Source organism: Bombus impatiens, unplaced genomic scaffold, assembly GCF_000188095.3.
Source record: "Bombus impatiens unplaced genomic scaffold, BIMP_2.2 scf_0494, whole genome shotgun sequence".
Taxonomy (NCBI): Eukaryota; Metazoa; Arthropoda; class Insecta; order Hymenoptera; family Apidae; genus Bombus; species Bombus impatiens.
In genome coordinates, this window is record NT_176913.1 from 22,279 (window position 1) to 40,643 (window position 18,365).

Below are 18,365 nucleotides of genomic sequence, written 5' to 3' on the forward strand. Positions count from 1 at the left end.
ATATATAGAAACGAGTTGCAACAGCGCGGATCTTATATTTTCATCCTGCACAGAAATAACTTCAATTAAGGACTCAATAGGGGTTTTATTACGACAATAAGAATATTGTAGAAAGAAATTCTATTATTTTCAGCTGCATCTAACAATAAATAAGTTACTGACGTAGTGCAATTATCGTATGTTACGCTATTTCAACTGAGGCTACATTTATTCGACCTTGAATGCACAGTCATAGAGAAAATTACAACATTCGTCAATTTTAATGTAAAAAGTGACGATGATTAATTAATTAAAGATAAACGTCTCTCAAATGATAAACATTCATTAAAAATGTTAATATTAAAATTTAATGCATCATTTTCTCATTTATCAAATAAAGAATTCATGATACTGTCGTAAATAATTATTGAACAACTTAATTCGAAAGTATATTCCGCTTAATTAAATTGCCCAAATTTTTGTTTTTATTACTCATCACGATATTCAATATATTTCTTTTAAACTATTAAATAGCAGATCTCCTAAAGTGTGTCAAAAATATAGATATCTTTTAAAATTTAATAGTAATAGTGTTATTACTATATAATTTATTAGTGAAAAATAATAACGCTTCGTAAATTATTGATATTTACGATACCTTATACATTTAACATTTTCTAGGTTTTAAAATCTTGTGCAATTCAAATTATACACATTGACCAACATGACTGTCCGTTAAACAAAATATATTAAAGAAACGTTCAATAATGAATTGGACAACGTATGCGCATTTGCATTTCTACAGATTATCACACGGAAAATTAAAGTTAACAGGTGGATGGGAAATTCACCATAATAGATATTTATTCAGGTTCTTGTAACACGCAATGGAATATTTAAAGATTACGTAAAAGTTGTTTTATTGTACAGATTGCAACGAGATCAAGAAGAATGGATCGTGATTTCCGGTAGTGTCGTTATCTTCGCTTGATAAACTTCACAATTTGTGTTTTACGCATTCAGACTTTTAATCGTGGACTTGAATTTATTTTAATTTGTTGAAACAAACTTACGATAGTTTCGAAACTTTATATACCAACTATTTCATGTATTTTTCATTTTTTATATCGAAAACGAACGATCATGTTTAAAGTATATGTACAAATATATTCTTATTGGCTGACTACCGTTTAATTTAAATGCTTTATATACCTATTACAATATTAATTTCCTTAGATTTGCAATTTACAGTCACACCTATTATTCCGATAAATGTTCCCCCACTCCTCTCATATTTCCTGAAATCGATGACACAGGCATAAATCATCGATACCGATAATAATTAATTGACTACTAATTGCTACTAAAAAAACATTTGAAAATATTACAATAGATTTATCTAACGAGATGTAATTACTCCTTACTGAAATATGTACATACTTTAAAAAATATCTGTTAATCTATTCACTAAACTTGATGGATAAAAATTCCATATTCATTACAAAAAATAAAAAATATAGAATTGAACCAAAAGAAAACCAAAAGAAACCAAAAGAGAACCAAAGAAACCAAAAGAAAGAAAAAGATAAATTAACAACTTTGTTAAAGTATAATTCTGACAACATTGAAGTTCAATTTTTTTATTAAGTAAACCGTGAAGTTGCATAAACATTCGCAGTTTATATATGGTCGTTTTCAATCCATTAATCATTCATCTTCATTAATATTTTGGATGACATACAATTTAAAAATAAAAATTCAAAGGCAGATTTTACTATATATTATTTTTAAAACAATAACATTAATTACTTTTTATTACTAGTTTCCTAACTATGTACTGATAAATTATTATTTAAAAAATTACACAAGACAGTTATTTGATAAATCATTAATATTTATTTTATTGTTGTTAAATTAAAATATCTTCAACGACGATACTTGTGAGCAAAAATTAAATTATACAAACGAATCTATATTTTCGAAAGGAGAATTAATAAAAAATAGATGATCATTACACGGAAATGCGTACAAGTAATGACTAAACTGACATTTCAATATCCTTATAACGATTTCACTTTCAGATGCTTCTCATTATGCTTCGAAGTCCCTTTGACCGTCTATTATGGCATCTACTTGAAATAACACGAACCATCATTAAATGTGAAAACATAGTTAGCAACTTCTCGGGTTTCATAAATTTTTAATTACGAATAAAAGACGTGCCAGTAACATTTTTATGCAATTATCAATACAAGCAAATATATTTTGTTCAAGACAAAAATTTATTGGACGTTAATCATTCAGGATGACGCGTACAGCTGGCAGGAATTCTAATCGATCTGTATCGTCGAGGAATTGCATAATATTGATTGGAATTTTAGAAGTCAAATGCAATGCAATTTAAACTATTCAGATTGAATACAGCAATAAAATAATTCAAATAAGGTTGAGATTAGATTGAAGCTTTTTCGCTTGAAATGTAATTGGAAATTGGTTTTCAAACAAAAATCTTTGATCTTGAAAACTACGTTTATTTTGAAATTTAATGGAGAAGAATTCAGATAAAATAGAAATTATTTGTTATGAATTTTATTAACGAAAAAACGATTTCTCTTTATTTATAATATTTGTAATCCAGTATTAATGTACAATAAATTAAACATAGGTAAAACAAAATTTGTACGAGTAACTCTGAAAGAGAATACCGAATTAGTGACAATAGGTCATTTGCCTGAAATCCTTTGCGTTCAATCTTCCAACGCCCGTTAACATTACAATAGTAAATATAAAAAATTACATAACCGAAGAGATACCTAAGAAAAAGTAAAATGAAGAGTCGTATAAATTCCCGTATTCTCGATTTGGAATCTTCCTAAAAAACCTACTTCGATGAGCATTCTATTCAAAATTGGCAAGGTTTCTAAAGTGACTTATGAATGAAGGCATACGTATATTTTTACTTTTCGAGGCGAAAACTAACGAGAGAGAGAATTGTATAATATGTATGATTTTCGATACACTGTAACATCCACGGAAGCAAAGGAAAGGGAAAAAGAAGTGAAGGGAAGGAGAGAAGACGCCTGGAGACGCGGTAGCCGGAGGCATCCTCCGTATCTTCTTCTGAAATGGCAAGGTCACCGGTAGTTACGTCACTAACTTTCCTCGGCTCTTCTCGCTGTTGTACGCGCGCCGAGAAAAGCAAATGTCACAATTACCAAGGACGCACGGCCGCGTGTACGTTGCCTCGAGGCTTCGACTTCGACGACCAAACGAGCTAGGGGGGTAGGTATTGGCTGGTTCGCAGATTCGGCTTTCACATTCGGTTGTAAAGCAACAGGTAGCCGCGGTTTCTACGCCTTTGTCTATCCGATGAGTCTCCGGGGATCATTCGGCTTACGAAATCGTTAATATCTTGTGAGTTAGATGTTAAGACCGTTCCACGTCTCCTCTTCAACGAAAAGAATAAAAAGAAAGAAAAAGAAAAGAGTTACTATTACGAACGAACCATCTCCAGCTTCTCGTAATATAATTACGGTTTTTTGAAACGTTGATTAGCCCTTCCGGGACTAAATATTTTGTTTTGTGAGAAAAATTGGTTCTTTGTTAACTATAAATTTATTGGATGACATGTTTGTGATTCTTCGCGTTTCGATCACGCTTGTAATAGTACATCTTGCTGTGTACCGATATTTCATGAACATCCCAGCTCATTATTTTCTTCAGAGGAGACTTGGATCCGTGTAAGAATCTCTTCAATAAATAATTCTGCATTTTAAAGAGAGAAAACTACTTTAAATTATATCGATAGAAAATATCATGAATCATTATCTTATCGATTACAAAAGTCACAACCAAGAGACTACTTATTTAAACTATTAAAAAGAGGAAACAGTCAATGAATCATAAATATCGATAGCATGAAACTTGATCCAAAGTTATAGTATAGTAAACGATGACGGGTTTTTATTCGTCATTTTATTTTTATACTGGAAAATGAAAAACGTATATTCAACGTGGTCAACTGGCACCGCGATTGATCGATGAAGAATCTTCTTGTAATTGACGCTTTATGTTCCTGTGTCGATAAAATACAAGATAATTTTTGAATCTGACTATTCGACTATTTATAAAATTCCTAGTTAATAGACGTAAGTGTAGATGAATTTCCCGATTATCTATATTTAGCAAAGTTCAATTTACAAGGTAAGTGTTATTGTAATCTAAACATAGATGAACTTGACGTGACTCGACTCATATACTCTGTGTGAACAGGAACTATCGTTTTACTACACAGAGAAGCAAAAGGTCCTTGACATTGCTGACGAAGTTCCTTCAGTAAAGTCCAGTTCAAAGATACGTTTCATTGTAATATTTGAATGGCAGGAATAGCAGGTGCACAAATGCCATTTCGACCGGGAATAACCACTTGCCCAATGAACGTGCAATCGATTTCGTTAAACAGTCACATCATTCAGAAATACGTTTTAATGTCAACACGTGAAAAAATCTTTTAGCATACTCTTTCGCCAATTTGCCATTTCCTAGTCGAACGTTTATCGAGGAGATTTAATACCTGCAAAATTAAATTATTATTAAACGCAGGTAATTTATTGCACAAGGTAGATGATGTCTTAATAGTATTATTCAGACAGATAATTTTTATATCAATAAAATAACTGATGCTCTATGGATAATATCTTTTCTTTTCATTAGAAGAGAAAATATATTTTTACAGAAGAAGAAGTTCCTTGCGGAAAGAAACCTGTATTGGAGGAATAATAATATTTCACAATATTATAAAATAAAATAAAGTAAAAATTATAAAATAAAATTTCTTAGGATGAAATATAAGAACATCTATCACAAACGATAATGACGCGTCCTCTAAAAAATGAGACGACCAATTTAAAAAATTAAAATTACATTGAATTTTTACAACTGAAGGCTCACGACAAAAACGAACCTTGGTGTATAATCAGCAGTTAAACTCACTATATAATAAGCCAACTATCTGACTATAAAATACATTCAGCAGCTATATATTTATCATAGACCTTTTACCAGAAAAATCCTCCTCCTCCCCAATTTTTACATCATGCAACATCATTCCTCCCACATCAAACAATGTCATTTTTCTTTATCGACACCAACTATTTTCATGTAATGCAAAGATCACACCTATAATAGACAACGACATCAGTGAAACGTGAAACATGCAAATAATACCTTACCAAACAACGTAGAGGCGAACAAGCTACGCTTTAACTCTACTCATAAGCACTAATGTCTTTAACATGTTCTCTGCCACGTGGGTCAGTGGTAACCTATGATAATGATCAATAGTAAGCCTACGTATTTCCATTCCGTGAACAAATGTTTCCTTGATCTATTATTTAAGCAATGTAAATAAAAAAAGGGAAAGGAAGGCACAGATATAATTCAATGTGTTATCACTATTTCATTAATATTCATATACAATGACATAATTTCTAACGCCGTTTCTTGTCATCAGATACATTTTTCATTTGTCATGACGTACTTCGAGTATCATTTTGAATAAATAGGATAAATAAAAATATCTTTTTCTTATTACATTGTGTTAACATTTTCTTTTCTCATAATTCTCGATAATAATTTAGCTCCAATTTTGTAAAACTCTTCTTATGCTTGTTTGCAACTTCTATCGGGATATTCGACTTTCTTACAGCGCAAGAGCCTATTAACAAAGCGAAGAAACGCTACTCCGGAGGAAAGACACTTGCACCGTTGCATCTCGAATGCATCTTAGCACCGTTAGGGGAGAGACTGATCCGCGAATCTCCGACAAGTCTAATGCCAGGTGGGGATGCAACACCCGTGATTTTCCGGCTATATAAAGGCAGATGCACCGTGGATCCTTGGTATCACGTATCGGTCGTTGTTTAAGGACGAAGGGACAGAAAAGTGCAGTTCGCACGAGAAAGTTCTTGCCATGAAGACGGTGGGTTGCGCATCTAGATACAAGAAGAAATCGTAACACGTTAGGCGTCGCTTGAATCCGTTCCGCGTTCTCTCGTTACAGATAGGGAGCAGCCGATGATTTCGGCCCCGCAGACTCCGAAATTTTTTTACGTAACAGTGAAAGTGAAGAGGACTGTGACATTTGTGCGTGTGGCGATGTTTCACGCACCGATGATTAATCGTAATTTCGCCGAGACGATAACAGGCCGTTGCGAATCTTGCTTGAAAAATAAGCTTCGAGTTCGGAACCGATTTACCTTAAAGTCGATTACATTTTCCATTGTGATACCGTAACCATATATTTTTTTCCAATTATATTCTTCGCATGTGAGCGTTGATATGATGTAACATCATCCATGTATTGATATAATTTATCCGTATTACGTTGTACGTAACACAATAAGGTAGTATTTTGAAACGTTAGACACTCCTCGGGATTTGTTGTTATAGTCTGGATAATTCGAGTGGTAGTAGAAATCGTTGAAAAAGTCCGGGTTTGAGTCTGGACAGAACATGCCCAATCGACCGATTACATGCTGGTTACATAATAAAATCGTTGAAACGTCTTCTATGGTAGTGATGAGCCTCAGATTGAGTTGAGATGTACATTGGGTTTCAACATTCACGTTTTGTAACGTGACACGTAATTTTATAAAAATAACATTTAGTAAAACCGTTGTCGAATTGCGACGTATTTATGTCGGGTAATCGTATCGGAGTATTACGAACGATTAATTTGTAAATCTGGAAGAAGTTAATTTTTTCCATAGAATTCTGAATATACAATTATAAAAGAAAAATTGAATATTTTTTTTCAAAATAGAAATTAGTAATAGTTAAAAGTTAATGTTATTAAATCATTAAGTAATCTTTATATATACAGATCCTCATCTTCGTGACAGCGATAGTGGGAGCTCTCGCTGCGCCCCAATTGAATCCAAATGAAATCACGATAGTAAAACAGGAGGAGCAAAACAATATTGGAGTAGGTGGATATCACTTTAGTTACGAACAGAGCGATGGCCAAAAGAGGGAAGAAACTGCGGAATTGAAAAACGAAGGTACTGACGATGAATCACTTGACGTTACCGGTAGCTTCTCCTTCACAGCGCCAGATGGCCACACTTATAGGTAACTATTCACAAAACGTACTGGATTTAATTATAATTAAATACTTATATAAAACTTGATATGTACTTTAATCATTTCTATGAGTAATAATTAAACGTGATAATGAAACATAAAGTATGAATTTACTATATAAATAATAAAAAAGGCAATATACATAGTCTTAAATAATATGAGAGGATTTCAAATGTTTTTAATTTTAAATGGCTTAAGGACACGTATGTGCGTCCTGGATCCTCTTGCATAATAATTTAACAAATAATGATATTAATAACTTACTAAGTTATAAGCTACAGATTTTAGACTCCTGTTTTGTAATTTCGTAATTTATCGCCAAATGTTAGAATCAGAAAGATTACACCTTTCCGTTCTAATAGTAATAAAGGATATAGTATTAAGAACATAATTATTTGATTAAAGGGTTGATTACACCGCTGACAAGGATGGATTCCACCCCACTATTAATCTCGTTTCGAAATAGGAAAACCTAAGAACTGAAGTTTCGCACTATCCTTATCTAGGGCTTTCCGATCATCGACACAAGCTAGCATAAGTGTATTAAAGTAATCGTATACGTACCTTAAAATCGCGTGGCACGCGATTCACTGTTCACAAGCGTGATCATTCTCGAAAGTATTGATCGTCGGTTCGAAGCAATCAGTTCATTTTCTTCAGCATTATGTACTTATCATTTATTTTTCACGTTTATTAACATTAAAATTATAATTTGAGATGACAATAACAGCGATCGAATGGAACGCACGAAATCGAATGAATGTTCGATGTTACAATGGAATTTGACAAAAGTTTAAAAAGAGGAGTGAATTTTAGAGAAAATTAATTTATTATTAACATTACAAATTCTACAAAAAAATTGTATAGTATGACAAAGAACATATAGTTAAGATAAAAAATAATCATTAAAATAATGTATGATCTAATTTCTGAAATAAAGAGTATAATAAGTAAAGAAATATTCATACAAACGTTCGTTTGTATGATATAAATAGTTAGGACGGCAATGTATGTTCTGATTGCATTTGTGAAACGCGTGCCACTGTATAAACAAGTTATTTTAAATAGTTCTGAGGAACTATTGGTAAACATTTTGAACGAGAGGCGTTAGAAGTTCCATTCACGATCTATTTTGGAAGAGGCGACGACGAAGCGCTCATTTACACGCTTTAGAATTCGTGTGAAAATGAGTAATCTTTTTGTACCCTTACTGTATGTATGTAACAGAACACCAATTGCGCAAATAAATATATACACAAATTAACATGTACGAGTTATAACTTTGTCAATCTCCCTTTAAGAGTGTTGAGTACATGCAACGAGGTCAACTGATTCATTTACGACAATTTTCTTTTTGACACATACATAAACAAGGGATCAATTCTATGGATCGATAAAGGATATGTGAAAAAAATTGTTCGATAATTTTTTATTTTAAATGATTAACGATGATAAAATGTAAACAAAATATTTATATAGGAAAATAAAAAATATAAAAATTTTTCAGATACAAAATTTTTAAGCGATACTATGCTATACGTACAAAATGGTATATACTTTGTGTTTACATATATGCATATTTGACTATATATTTGTTAGTGGCTATATTAATACGCTATTATTTTTCTATTTACAATATAAGAATTACGTTACACATCTAGTACTAAGATACATAATTAGAATTTTCAATAGGTTCAGATGCAACCTACGATTAAAAATTGTAATCAGGTTCAATTTCATGATCATATTAATTCATTAAAACACATTATAAGAAATAGGAAGCCATTTTAAATCATACATAATTTATAGTATTTTAAGATTTTAATAAATAATTTCCAATTTTCATATTTTGTTTTGCAACTGCTTTTTGTACAAAATTAATTTAAATTATTTTACTACAGGAAAAAATACTCCTTATATTTTTTGAGATTATTTATCTTGATGAAAAATATTTTACTACATTACTTATCAATAGTTATTTGATTAAAATTGTGCTGTTTTTATACTTTAAACTTTCTAATATTAAAAACTATTCGTATTATTAATTTTTAGCAAAAACCTTTTTGTCATGATTTATCAAATTTATAATATGTAGCTTGCAAATACATATAGATAAACTATCTTCAATCAAAATTTAATTGCGTCATTTAGTATACAAAAGTATATATTGCGTACAAACGTGTATACGCACTACACGGATAAATAAGTGCACTTTGACACGCTACGATTTTTTAATATTTTTACTTACAAATTATTGCGATAATGTCAATGGCCCACCCCAAGCATGTATCAGATTTAGTATTTTATTAAGTTTTGAGCACCATTCTAATCTATCTTCTTTTGTATCGGCTGATAAGAGATGCCTAAGAACAAGTAAAGATTAATTAATTGTATTATTAATCAAATAAAATAGCTGTAAAACACTTACCTAATTGTCGTTGTCGGACCATTTCTAACCATAACTAAACTATCAACATCTTCAGGTTCTGTAGCTCTAGTTGTTTCAAGCAAACAGGTATTAGGACGAGCACAAATATCTCGAGAAACTAATCCTACATTTGTTGTACTAACACCTATATAAAACAATGAAATATATATATTTAAATCATATAATATACCGCAATGAATTAAAATAATGAAGAATTACTTTGTAAATCTAAGCTCCCAATGGGAGCCTTTTTCCGCTCATCGTCAGGATATTTCCAATATGATAAAGTAGGACCTTTGAGCAAACACCATCTACGATGCCAAGCGCCGAATCCAGATACATCTTCAAACATTGTAAGAAATCCTCTATGTTCAACTGCTACCGAAAGTTCACATGAAACATACATCTGCAATCGGCCTTCTAATGGGGATTGTGGCAGTACCTATAAAGCGTTAATTAAAAAATTGAGATTTGCATCAAATCATTCCTATTAAATGAATAATTATTAATTGTACTTACCTTATTCAATGTGAATTGTTGTCGATGTATTTCTTTCAAACTAAAAATGACGTAACCAGATAGTTGAAAAGCTGGAGATCTAACAGCAGATGGCCCAGCTGGACTTTGCAAGCTGGGCATTACTAATCGACTTTCTTGTTTCAAAAATTTCTTTGGGGTTTTATTTACCAACTGCAAGATATTTCAATTCTTAATCAAATATAAATATTCTTGGTAAACTTTTATACGTACACAAAAGTATGTACTTACCTTTTTATTACAATTACTGCTACTATTACTACTTCCACTACCACTATTAATATGATACTTAATTTCATGTGGTAAAATCTCTGGTTGTGTCTGTAATGAGTATATTTCAATAGTAATTTTAAAGTCATTATATAAATCATTTAGTTTCAATGTTGATGGAAATCGGAGACACGAATCACCAGGTTCTGCTACAACTACAGGCGTAACCACCACTTCTTCTAAATACCGCATCAAACAAACAAAGTGATAACACGTACCTAGAATTAAAAATTTTAAAAAATAGATCTCTCTGGTGGAATTTAAATATGGCTTTTAATTTTATCTTTGAACATTCTACTTACTTGTACCCATACTACGAAAATAATCTCGTTTGAGAGGTAAAGTAATAGCAGAAACTGTTACAGAACCACTTTCTTGCATTTCGGGTGTAGGAGTAACAGGTTTTAAAGTACCTTCTACCTTTAACCGTTGAACTTCATTTAGAGCAGCTTGTCTTCTATGGGCTGTAATAGTAAATATATATTTTATGTTACTTAGTTGATATATAATTAATGAAAATATTTGTACAAAAATGGGTAGAACTGTACTGGCAACAAGCAACAATCTCTCTCCTTCAACCTGTTCCATGGAACCATTGAACTCCACAGTAGAAGTACATAAATTCAGTGCCTGACTAGCTTGACTAATAATTGTCTGCTGTTTGCATACTTCATCTAGTAATCGTTTCACTTTTTCTTCCACTAAAATTGCTTCGTGTTTAGGATCAAATTGTGTTTCATCGGGAATAGTATTAGTTGATACTTGTGTTCTTGATATTATCCGTACTGGTGTCTTTGGCGTCTAATATTATTTTGATAATTAATATTACATTTCAAGTTTGAAGATTTGAAAAATTTAATTCCAAATTTAAGAATTACTGCTTATATCCATTTAGCTTACTTGAGATTGTTGTCGTCTATAAAAACTGACACTGCGTAGTAACGGCTCACAATTGTCACCATCAACAATGTAAGGCTCTGTCTTTTCAGGAGATGCTGGAGAAACTCTTATCGTAGGTGAACGATATGGTGATCTTAAAAAATGACAAATAATTTCAATTGTTAGAAACGTCAAATCACCGATATTTAGTTATCGTCTTTCTATCTTACCCTTCTTTATATTTGAAACCTGTTGAAGTCATTAATGGGCTTTTACCTCCCTTGTTTACTTTAGGAGGAGTTGGTCCCTCCTCTGTATAAGAACAGCCATCATACCCTTCCTGTAGTGGAAAGCATTCATCTAAATACTCATCCATTTCATTCAACACTGAAATATCAGAAGTTGTACTATCTGGATCTGGGTCAATTGATCTCTGTAATTGTGTCATTAAAATATTACAATAATAAATATATACAACTTTACCATGTATTACAAGCATTAATTTGAAATATCTATATATACCTTTTTATTTAAGAAAGATTGCTCATTTACAGCACGTAAAATACTTCTACCAAGACTAGTATTCATATCTCCACTTTCTTCTTCACTTTCAATCTCACTTTCATTATCCTATATTAAATGTATAACAATTATACAAATCACATAAAATTTCCTATTACTATATTCATATTTTAATTAGTATCCTACCTCCACATAGTATTCAGCCTCTGTACTTGTTTCTGTACCACTTTTCTCATCTAAAGTAGCAGTCTCTGCTTCTGTACTGTTAACAGTATATTCTGTATCCGTTCCTGATTCTGCAGCACTTTCAATTTCGGAAAGATTAGGATAAAGATGTCCAGGTTTAGGTGGAGCAACTCGAATGCGTTTAATATCAGACGTTACTTTTGCTTGTTGTGTTGCTTTTGATGGAGTTCCTATAACTTTGAAATAGGAGAAATTAAAATGAACTACAAATAAAAGATATCAAAAATATATAACATTTATATAAATAATTTATACCTTGTCTTTTACTCGGTGAATTTTTATTTTTATTTAAAATTGACTTCTCATTAGAAAGATGCGATTGTGGAGGAGGTGGTGGAGGAGGTGGTATACCATAATCCTGCAAAAATAGTGCCAAACATATTCATTGCTTTTCGCTAAAAATACATTTAGAAACAATGTAAAAATTAAATATCTACTTACAGGTGCAGGTGTTGGTTTTACTGGACAAACTGGAGAATTTTTAGGTGAATTTGATTTTCCCTCACTACTTTCACTTGTTCTTATGTATGAACCAGTAACTGCTTGTGCCATTTTTTTGTTTCTGTTAAAACGGGAACGTAGCATATCTAATTCACGTTGTCGTTCCAGATAAGTGTTATGTAAAATATTATTTTCTAGCTCTTGTGTATTTAAGCCTTGTTCAAATCTTTCTCGCTGAACATTAACAGTATTATTGGGTATATCAGCTTTAGGTACCTTTGCTGTAACAAAGTCATCACATATATGATAAAATTAATTTATTATTGCTGAATTACGATGATCTATATTTTTATATAATTACTCTTTAATATCTACCTCCATTATTATTTGGATGCACTGTCGATGAATTACTCTTATCTTTTTCTTGTAACTTTTTTGGTGGTATAGACATAGCAAGAGGTGCCTTGGGTAATAATGGAGCTTCTCCTTTATTTTTCTCAAAAATTGCCATCCTCTCAGAAAGAGTCATTTGGGTAGGATCTCTTGTCTTAGTTTCTGTGGTTTTAGATTCAAATAACGAAGCTTTGCTCAATACTGAACCTGGACTAGATTGAGCAGGACTCTTAGGAGAGCTACTATAACCAAATCTAGGCGTTACTCGATTACCATTTGTATTTGGTGTTGCATTTCTTGATGGTTTCTCTGGAGTATTAGAATTTTTATTATCAGTATGTTTTGATGAAATTTCTTTTTTGTGATATTTTTCACCACAATTTGTTGTAAGAGCTTCTTGATTTTGTTGAAGTCGTTTAGGTGACGAACTCGAAGGAGCCACATCTTTTCCCTGAGAACAAGACTTATAGTCATATACAAGGCGAGTATCGCTTTGTGTACGACTAAAGCCTTGAGCCTCCTGTAAATAGTATTTTAATCTAACAGATTCAACTACTTGCAATAAATTTCCACCTTTATTCCCAATACAATTGTTATATATAAGAAAAAGTAAGAAAGGTACAAGCTATAAATAGCACTTTTTTAGAGTGTATACATTGATTCACAGAAAACTTTCAGAAAGCTTTAGGCATGTACAAGAAGCGAACTACCTATTAGATAGTAAAATTTGCTTATTATTAACAGAAATTACTTACTAATGTGTCCAATATAGTTTTATCCCACTTCAACTGTTTTGTACAGTAAGATTCTTCTTTCTTATAATTACTATCTTTGCTATTTCTATTTGTCTTGCTATACCCGCTTGTGCTTGGTTGTGGTTCTGATATAGATTTTACTTGCTCATTTAGTTTTGCTTGTATTCTTTCTACTTTGTTATTTACTGGTTTGACCTATAAATGATTCACATTAAACTATTAGTTGTCTAAAATATATAAATTAATATGGATAATTTATTTACCAAAGTTGGATGTGAAAGATCATCTTCCCAGTTATTAATTGTTGAAGCAAGAGCTGCTAATCTATCAAGTCTGGCTCCTCGTTTGGATGGTTTCTGTTTAACAACTTCTTCTTCTTCCTCTGCATTAAATTTTTCTTCTGTTCTATGAATGGGAGAACTCAGTTCTCCACTACTGTCATCTGTCAAAAAAGAGAGAATATATTATGTGATATGATATTTTATAAATTCTACAAAAATACAATAATAGGTCAACAAACTAATACTAACATATAACTATTTATAATAACAGTATATTAATAGAATAAAATTAATTAAATATAAAATAAAATTAGAACAACTCTTTAACATAACAATTGCGTTTACCATTCATACACAAACCATATGGAGTGAGATAAGTATACATATGTAGGTGAATATCAAAATAAAGTAGTGTTAGAAACCAGTTTAAACCGAGTTTTGTGTGGGTGTATACAATGTGACTTACCAGAATATAGTTTACCAAGTCTTTGTAACTTCGACTTCACATTGCAAAGTCCAATGTCTCTATTCTCTTTATTTATATGCTGATTACTTTCAGTTTTAGATATAGATTTTCGTGAAGACTTTGCTGGAGATGTGTTCTCTGTTGATATTTTGGCAGGAGACTTGGTTGGAGTCTTACTCTTAGTAACTTAAAATTTTTGATATTAAAAAATGTTATAAAAGAACTATTTATCAGCATTTTATTTTATTGTAAATATAAATAAATATTATCTATTGTTATATATAAAGAGAATAATATATCAAATATTGGTACCTGTAGCCTGAACTAAAATAGTATTTGTATCTTTCAAAGGACTCCGTCTTTTCTTTACATCATGTCCTGCATTTGATAGTTGAGTATCTAATTTTTCTCTCCTTGATCTAGCCCGCTCCAACATACGCTGTATAATGAAATCAATTTACCTTTATTACAAAATATTGACAAAGATAAATCAGTATTATTCATTTACTTCTTAATATTAATATTATAACTTTTATTAGAATCATAAGACATATTCAAAAATGTTTGTAAAGTTATTTAAAAAAAGAAACAAAAATTAACAAATAACAATATAAACAAAAATTGACAAATATACATATATAAATAAAATATTAGAAAAAGATTATTATATTGATATACAAATAATATTGATAAAAATTTCAATTGACGAAAATAGTATTTGAATTATCAAGCAGAGGTATTTTTTTTAAATTCCATAAACAGCTACTACTGCTGCAATTACGCATTACAATCAAATGAAAGTGCCATACCTGAGTGAAAGGGTCTATATCCATTATATTAATTGCTGTACTTAATCGTAATGCTCTGTAATTAAAATCATATTTATAAATAAATATAATATATATTTAATGCTGACAAATTATCAAAAGAAAGACACCCTTTATTCCGTACGTACGGGAATCACTTCCAATCACGATCATACAAACAGGTTTGGACACTCCTATATTGAAAGCATAGACAAGAGCACGATGAGGACGCCCGCCGAGTGAAGCCAAAAAAGATCAATATGAGGACAATATCAGGAGCATTTTCTAGTAGTTCCCTAGTTACATCCTACATATGTTATACATATTTGTGTCACACATGCGCAGGATGACTCCCAATGTTGTCACCATATTGATTTTTGGCTTTAATCCGCGGACACTTTCCCCTAGGGAGTATCCAGATCGTTTATATGACCGTACTTAAACCGTTGAATTTAAAGATAACCGCCATAGTAATGAAGCGCATGCGAATGCTTAAAACTGACAGATCTTACCTTCTATCGTTTTTTAATGATATTAATTGTATGACAAACAATGAAAATTCACGTTAAATGTTTATCGTTTTAATAGCAATATTTTCACGCAACGGAACTAACACAATATATGGAAAAACTTTTGCACAGTTCAAATGTGGCAAGCAGCGTCATAGGACTGACCTGACCAACCGAAGATCTGCGCAGGATTGGAGCACTGTTTTACTATGGCTGTGGATTGGAGCAACTGCAAACCTGTAAACGTCATTACTTGCGCCTAAAGAAGAGTAACATACGTTAGCATAGGGCAATTTGAAATGAAACGTTTCCATTGGTCGATGGAATAAAAGGACGTTTGTCGTCACAAACATCTTTTTAAATTTAAAAAATATAATCTTGTATATAAAATTCATCTTTCTTGAATATTAGAAATTAATACTAAATGAATAAAGCAAATAGCACTTTATAACAAAATATTTTTATTAAAATTGTTACAGATAATACTCCGTTTAATGTATTTAAATACTTTTATATATATTTTTAAAGTTTATATTGTAATATAGAGTTAGGAAAATAACTATTTTCTTCTTCTCTGAAATATTATTCATGATTGTAGATATATTTAATCTGTGAAGATAGGAATGTGTTCTATTTTATGAAGTTTTATCTTTTAAACATGAGATGATTCATCTCCGGTATCAGCTGCCATGGCTTCACGATTTTCATATGCCCAAAAACCATGGAATTCTATCAAAATACTGACCATTGTATCGCCTTGTCCACTAAAAAGTATTAATTATAGAATAGATTATAAATATTTCGTTTTGCTTTAAAGCCCTGATCATAGACTGGCTGAGCAGTTACTTACCAGGACAATAAATCCTGTAATGTAATTTTACATGGATCTGCTGGTTTTACCATATCGAATATTTCATCTTTAACATCCTCAAAACTTACTGGTTCTTGACCATGCATTGTCATTTGTTCTTGTATAGCCTGGAAAACATATTTAATTTAAAAATGTGTATTAGAAAACACAAAATTCTATGTGAAGTATAAATATACAAACGCGGAAAAAATAATTAAGGCAGAAAGTATCCAAATAACCACGGTTATTAATATCAAGAATTCTAAACAGATAATGTAAGCTTTGAGGCTCGTGCCGATTTTCTAACGCTAAAACAAAGTCTAGGTATGTTTTATAATCCATTTCTCCTTCATATGTTAAGCATTCTTGAAATACTCTTTCCAAAAATACCCCAGTTAATGTTCCTGTACCATACCTGTGGAAAAGAATTTTGTGAAGTTATCATGATCATAAAACATAACTTCTTATTATCATTTCATTTAAATTACCCTGCAAGTTCTTCTTTGTTGAGCATCCCATTATGATCTCTATCAAGATTTAAATATTGCCCATAAACTTTAAGAGCTGATGGAGCTGAAAACCAATTTGCTTCTTGCAAGTCTTTAGGTAAATCTTCATCTCTTAATTCTAAGAGATCATCGAGAAAACTACATGCTAGAATATCCTGTATTCTGACTCTACCAGTTCTGAGAGGATCGAGAAAAAATAAAAATTTCCTCACTGCTGTACAAACATAAAATGAATGAAATGATTTTTCAAGTCCTTCAAGCTGAGGTAATGTTGGAATTAATTCTAAAATATAGTTCTCTAAATCCTATAAAAAACAAATAATATAAATTGGGTTTAAATGTTAATTACAATTGCAGTTTATATTGCTTTAATTGAAATAAGTACACTAATGAGACTTACTGATTCTCTAAGATACCCTTGGCCAGTAACATCATACAAAGAAAGACCAATTCTTGTTTGATGTAACCAAACCTTCCTCATAACATAGTTAAACAACGCCATTATACTAATCCTACCATGAGGATCACCTTGTTGTAATTTCGCAAATACAACTGCAGTAAAATACGGACTACATTTTGTCCCAGCTAATTTACCAACTTTCTTAAAATCTTCATAATTAATTAATTGCTCTTCTCCTGATAAAGGTGGACTATGATGTTTATCTAATAACACCCACAATGCTTTAAGCTCGTTGTTATCTAACAATTGTCTGGAACGTCTTTGCAAAAATAATGCTCGCGTTTCTTCCCGTAATTTTTGTGGCAAAATTTCGTCTTCTTTAGGTAGCTAAAACATACAATAAAACGTATAAAAGAATTCTTTTTGTATTTTATATTTTTTATTCTTATAAATTATTCATATAAATTACCTTAAAATAGAATTTGGGAATCACTTTATAAGTTAAATCTTTGTCTTTAGCTTTGGCGCCCTTCCATTGTTCGTATATCTTTTGAAAGTATTCATCTTCCTTTTGTTCATTTTCTTCCGATTTTATTTCTACTACAAAAATATTTCGCATATTTTATGTATAACAGTAGCAATGAATATGTTGCAAGAAATGTATTAAACATCAGTTTCGATTGATACTTACATTTATTCACTGTTGCATATTTTCGGAGTACTGTCTCTAGCTCCATTTGTTTTTGTTTTGAATGATTTGTAACTAAGGTTAGATTCTATAGTCATGATTCAAACACTTGCTATCTTGCAACTTACATTCCAGCTGATTTTTTTCACAAACTATGTATACCACAATGTACATTTACGGTTCCAATATAAACATAAACGTAAAAAGTATATTACAATGCAAAATACAAATTTATGTTCATTTGTAAAACTTTATTCATGAAA

General features: G+C 31.1%; 3 protein-coding genes and 1 long non-coding RNA gene across 7 annotated transcripts; 1 reads left to right on the plus strand and 3 right to left on the minus strand.

The window, feature by feature from the left end:
- Positions 1-2,627: 2,627 nt before the first annotated feature.
- LOC117151872 lies at positions 2,628-5,804 on the minus strand. The gene is made up of 3 exons (XR_004462028.1): positions 5,685-5,804; positions 4,972-5,157; positions 2,628-4,552 (listed from the first exon to the last, which is right to left on the minus strand). It is a non-coding gene; the product is annotated as an uncharacterized LOC117151872 (long non-coding RNA).
- Positions 5,805-5,818: 14 nt separating this feature from the next.
- Positions 5,819-8,386, plus strand: LOC100742792 (flexible cuticle protein 12). The gene is made up of 3 exons (XM_012387941.3): positions 5,819-5,959; positions 6,863-7,110; positions 7,528-8,386. The coding sequence occupies exons 1-3, from the start codon at positions 5,951-5,953 to the stop codon at positions 7,586-7,588; spliced, it is 318 nt and encodes a 105-aa protein (XP_012243364.1). The 5' UTR covers positions 5,819-5,950; the 3' UTR covers positions 7,589-8,386.
- Positions 8,387-9,240: 854 nt separating this feature from the next.
- Positions 9,241-15,837, minus strand: LOC100742671 (anillin). 4 transcript variants are annotated; one of them, XM_012387936.3, is made up of 20 exons: positions 15,659-15,837; positions 15,150-15,204; positions 14,653-14,779; positions 14,341-14,526; positions 13,857-14,035; positions 13,594-13,788; positions 12,821-13,358; positions 12,446-12,726; positions 12,260-12,362; positions 11,945-12,180; positions 11,759-11,866; positions 11,467-11,669; positions 11,258-11,390; positions 10,906-11,158; positions 10,660-10,821; positions 10,319-10,575; positions 10,070-10,240; positions 9,770-9,992; positions 9,551-9,695; positions 9,241-9,485 (listed from the first exon to the last, which is right to left on the minus strand). In XM_012387936.3, exons 2-20 carry the CDS (start codon positions 15,171-15,173, stop codon positions 9,374-9,376), a joined length of 3,636 nt encoding a protein of 1,211 aa, XP_012243359.1. In that variant the 5' UTR covers positions 15,174-15,204; positions 15,659-15,837; the 3' UTR covers positions 9,241-9,373. The 4 variants fall into 4 exon arrangements, with proteins under 4 accessions (XP_012243359.1, XP_033177682.1, XP_012243358.1 ...); XM_033321791.1 differs by lacking the exon at positions 15,659-15,837 and adding an exon at positions 15,296-15,450 and having other exon boundaries at positions 12,821-13,289; XM_012387935.3 differs by lacking the exon at positions 15,659-15,837 and adding an exon at positions 15,296-15,450.
- A 398-nt stretch (positions 15,838-16,235) lies between these two features.
- LOC105681004 (serine/threonine-protein phosphatase 2A regulatory subunit B'' subunit gamma) lies at positions 16,236-18,303 on the minus strand. The gene is made up of 7 exons (XM_012387942.3): positions 18,106-18,303; positions 17,884-18,014; positions 17,415-17,801; positions 16,994-17,319; positions 16,707-16,920; positions 16,506-16,633; positions 16,236-16,419 (listed from the first exon to the last, which is right to left on the minus strand). Exons 1-7 carry the CDS (start codon positions 18,149-18,151, stop codon positions 16,308-16,310), a joined length of 1,344 nt encoding a protein of 447 aa, XP_012243365.1. The 5' UTR covers positions 18,152-18,303; the 3' UTR covers positions 16,236-16,307.
- Between the last annotated feature and the right edge of the window lie 62 nt (positions 18,304-18,365).

Coding starts and splice junctions, on each gene's coding strand:
- LOC100742671 (XM_012387936.3), bottom strand. CDS start 15,173: ATGGATATAGACCCTTTCACTCAG. Junction 12,363..12,445: donor TAAAACCAACACCTGCACCT/GTAAGTAGATAT, acceptor CTATTTTTGCAG/GATTATGGTATACCACCTCC. Junction 9,486..9,550: donor GGTCCGACAACGACAATTAG/GTAAGTGTTTTA, acceptor ACTTGTTCTTAG/GCATCTCTTATCAGCCGATA.
- LOC100742792 (XM_012387941.3), top strand. Junction 7,111..7,527: donor CCAGATGGCCACACTTATAG/GTAACTATTCAC, acceptor ATTTGATTAAAG/GGTTGATTACACCGCTGACA.
- LOC105681004 (XM_012387942.3), bottom strand. CDS start 18,151: ATGGAGCTAGAGACAGTACTCCGAAAATATGCAACAGTGAATAAAT. Junction 17,320..17,414: donor AAGGGTATCTTAGAGAATCA/GTAAGTCTCATT, acceptor TGTTTTTTATAG/GATTTAGAGAACTATATTTT. Junction 16,634..16,706: donor GCCTTAATTATTTTTTCCGC/GTTTGTATATTT, acceptor TATGTTTTCCAG/GCTATACAAGAACAAATGAC.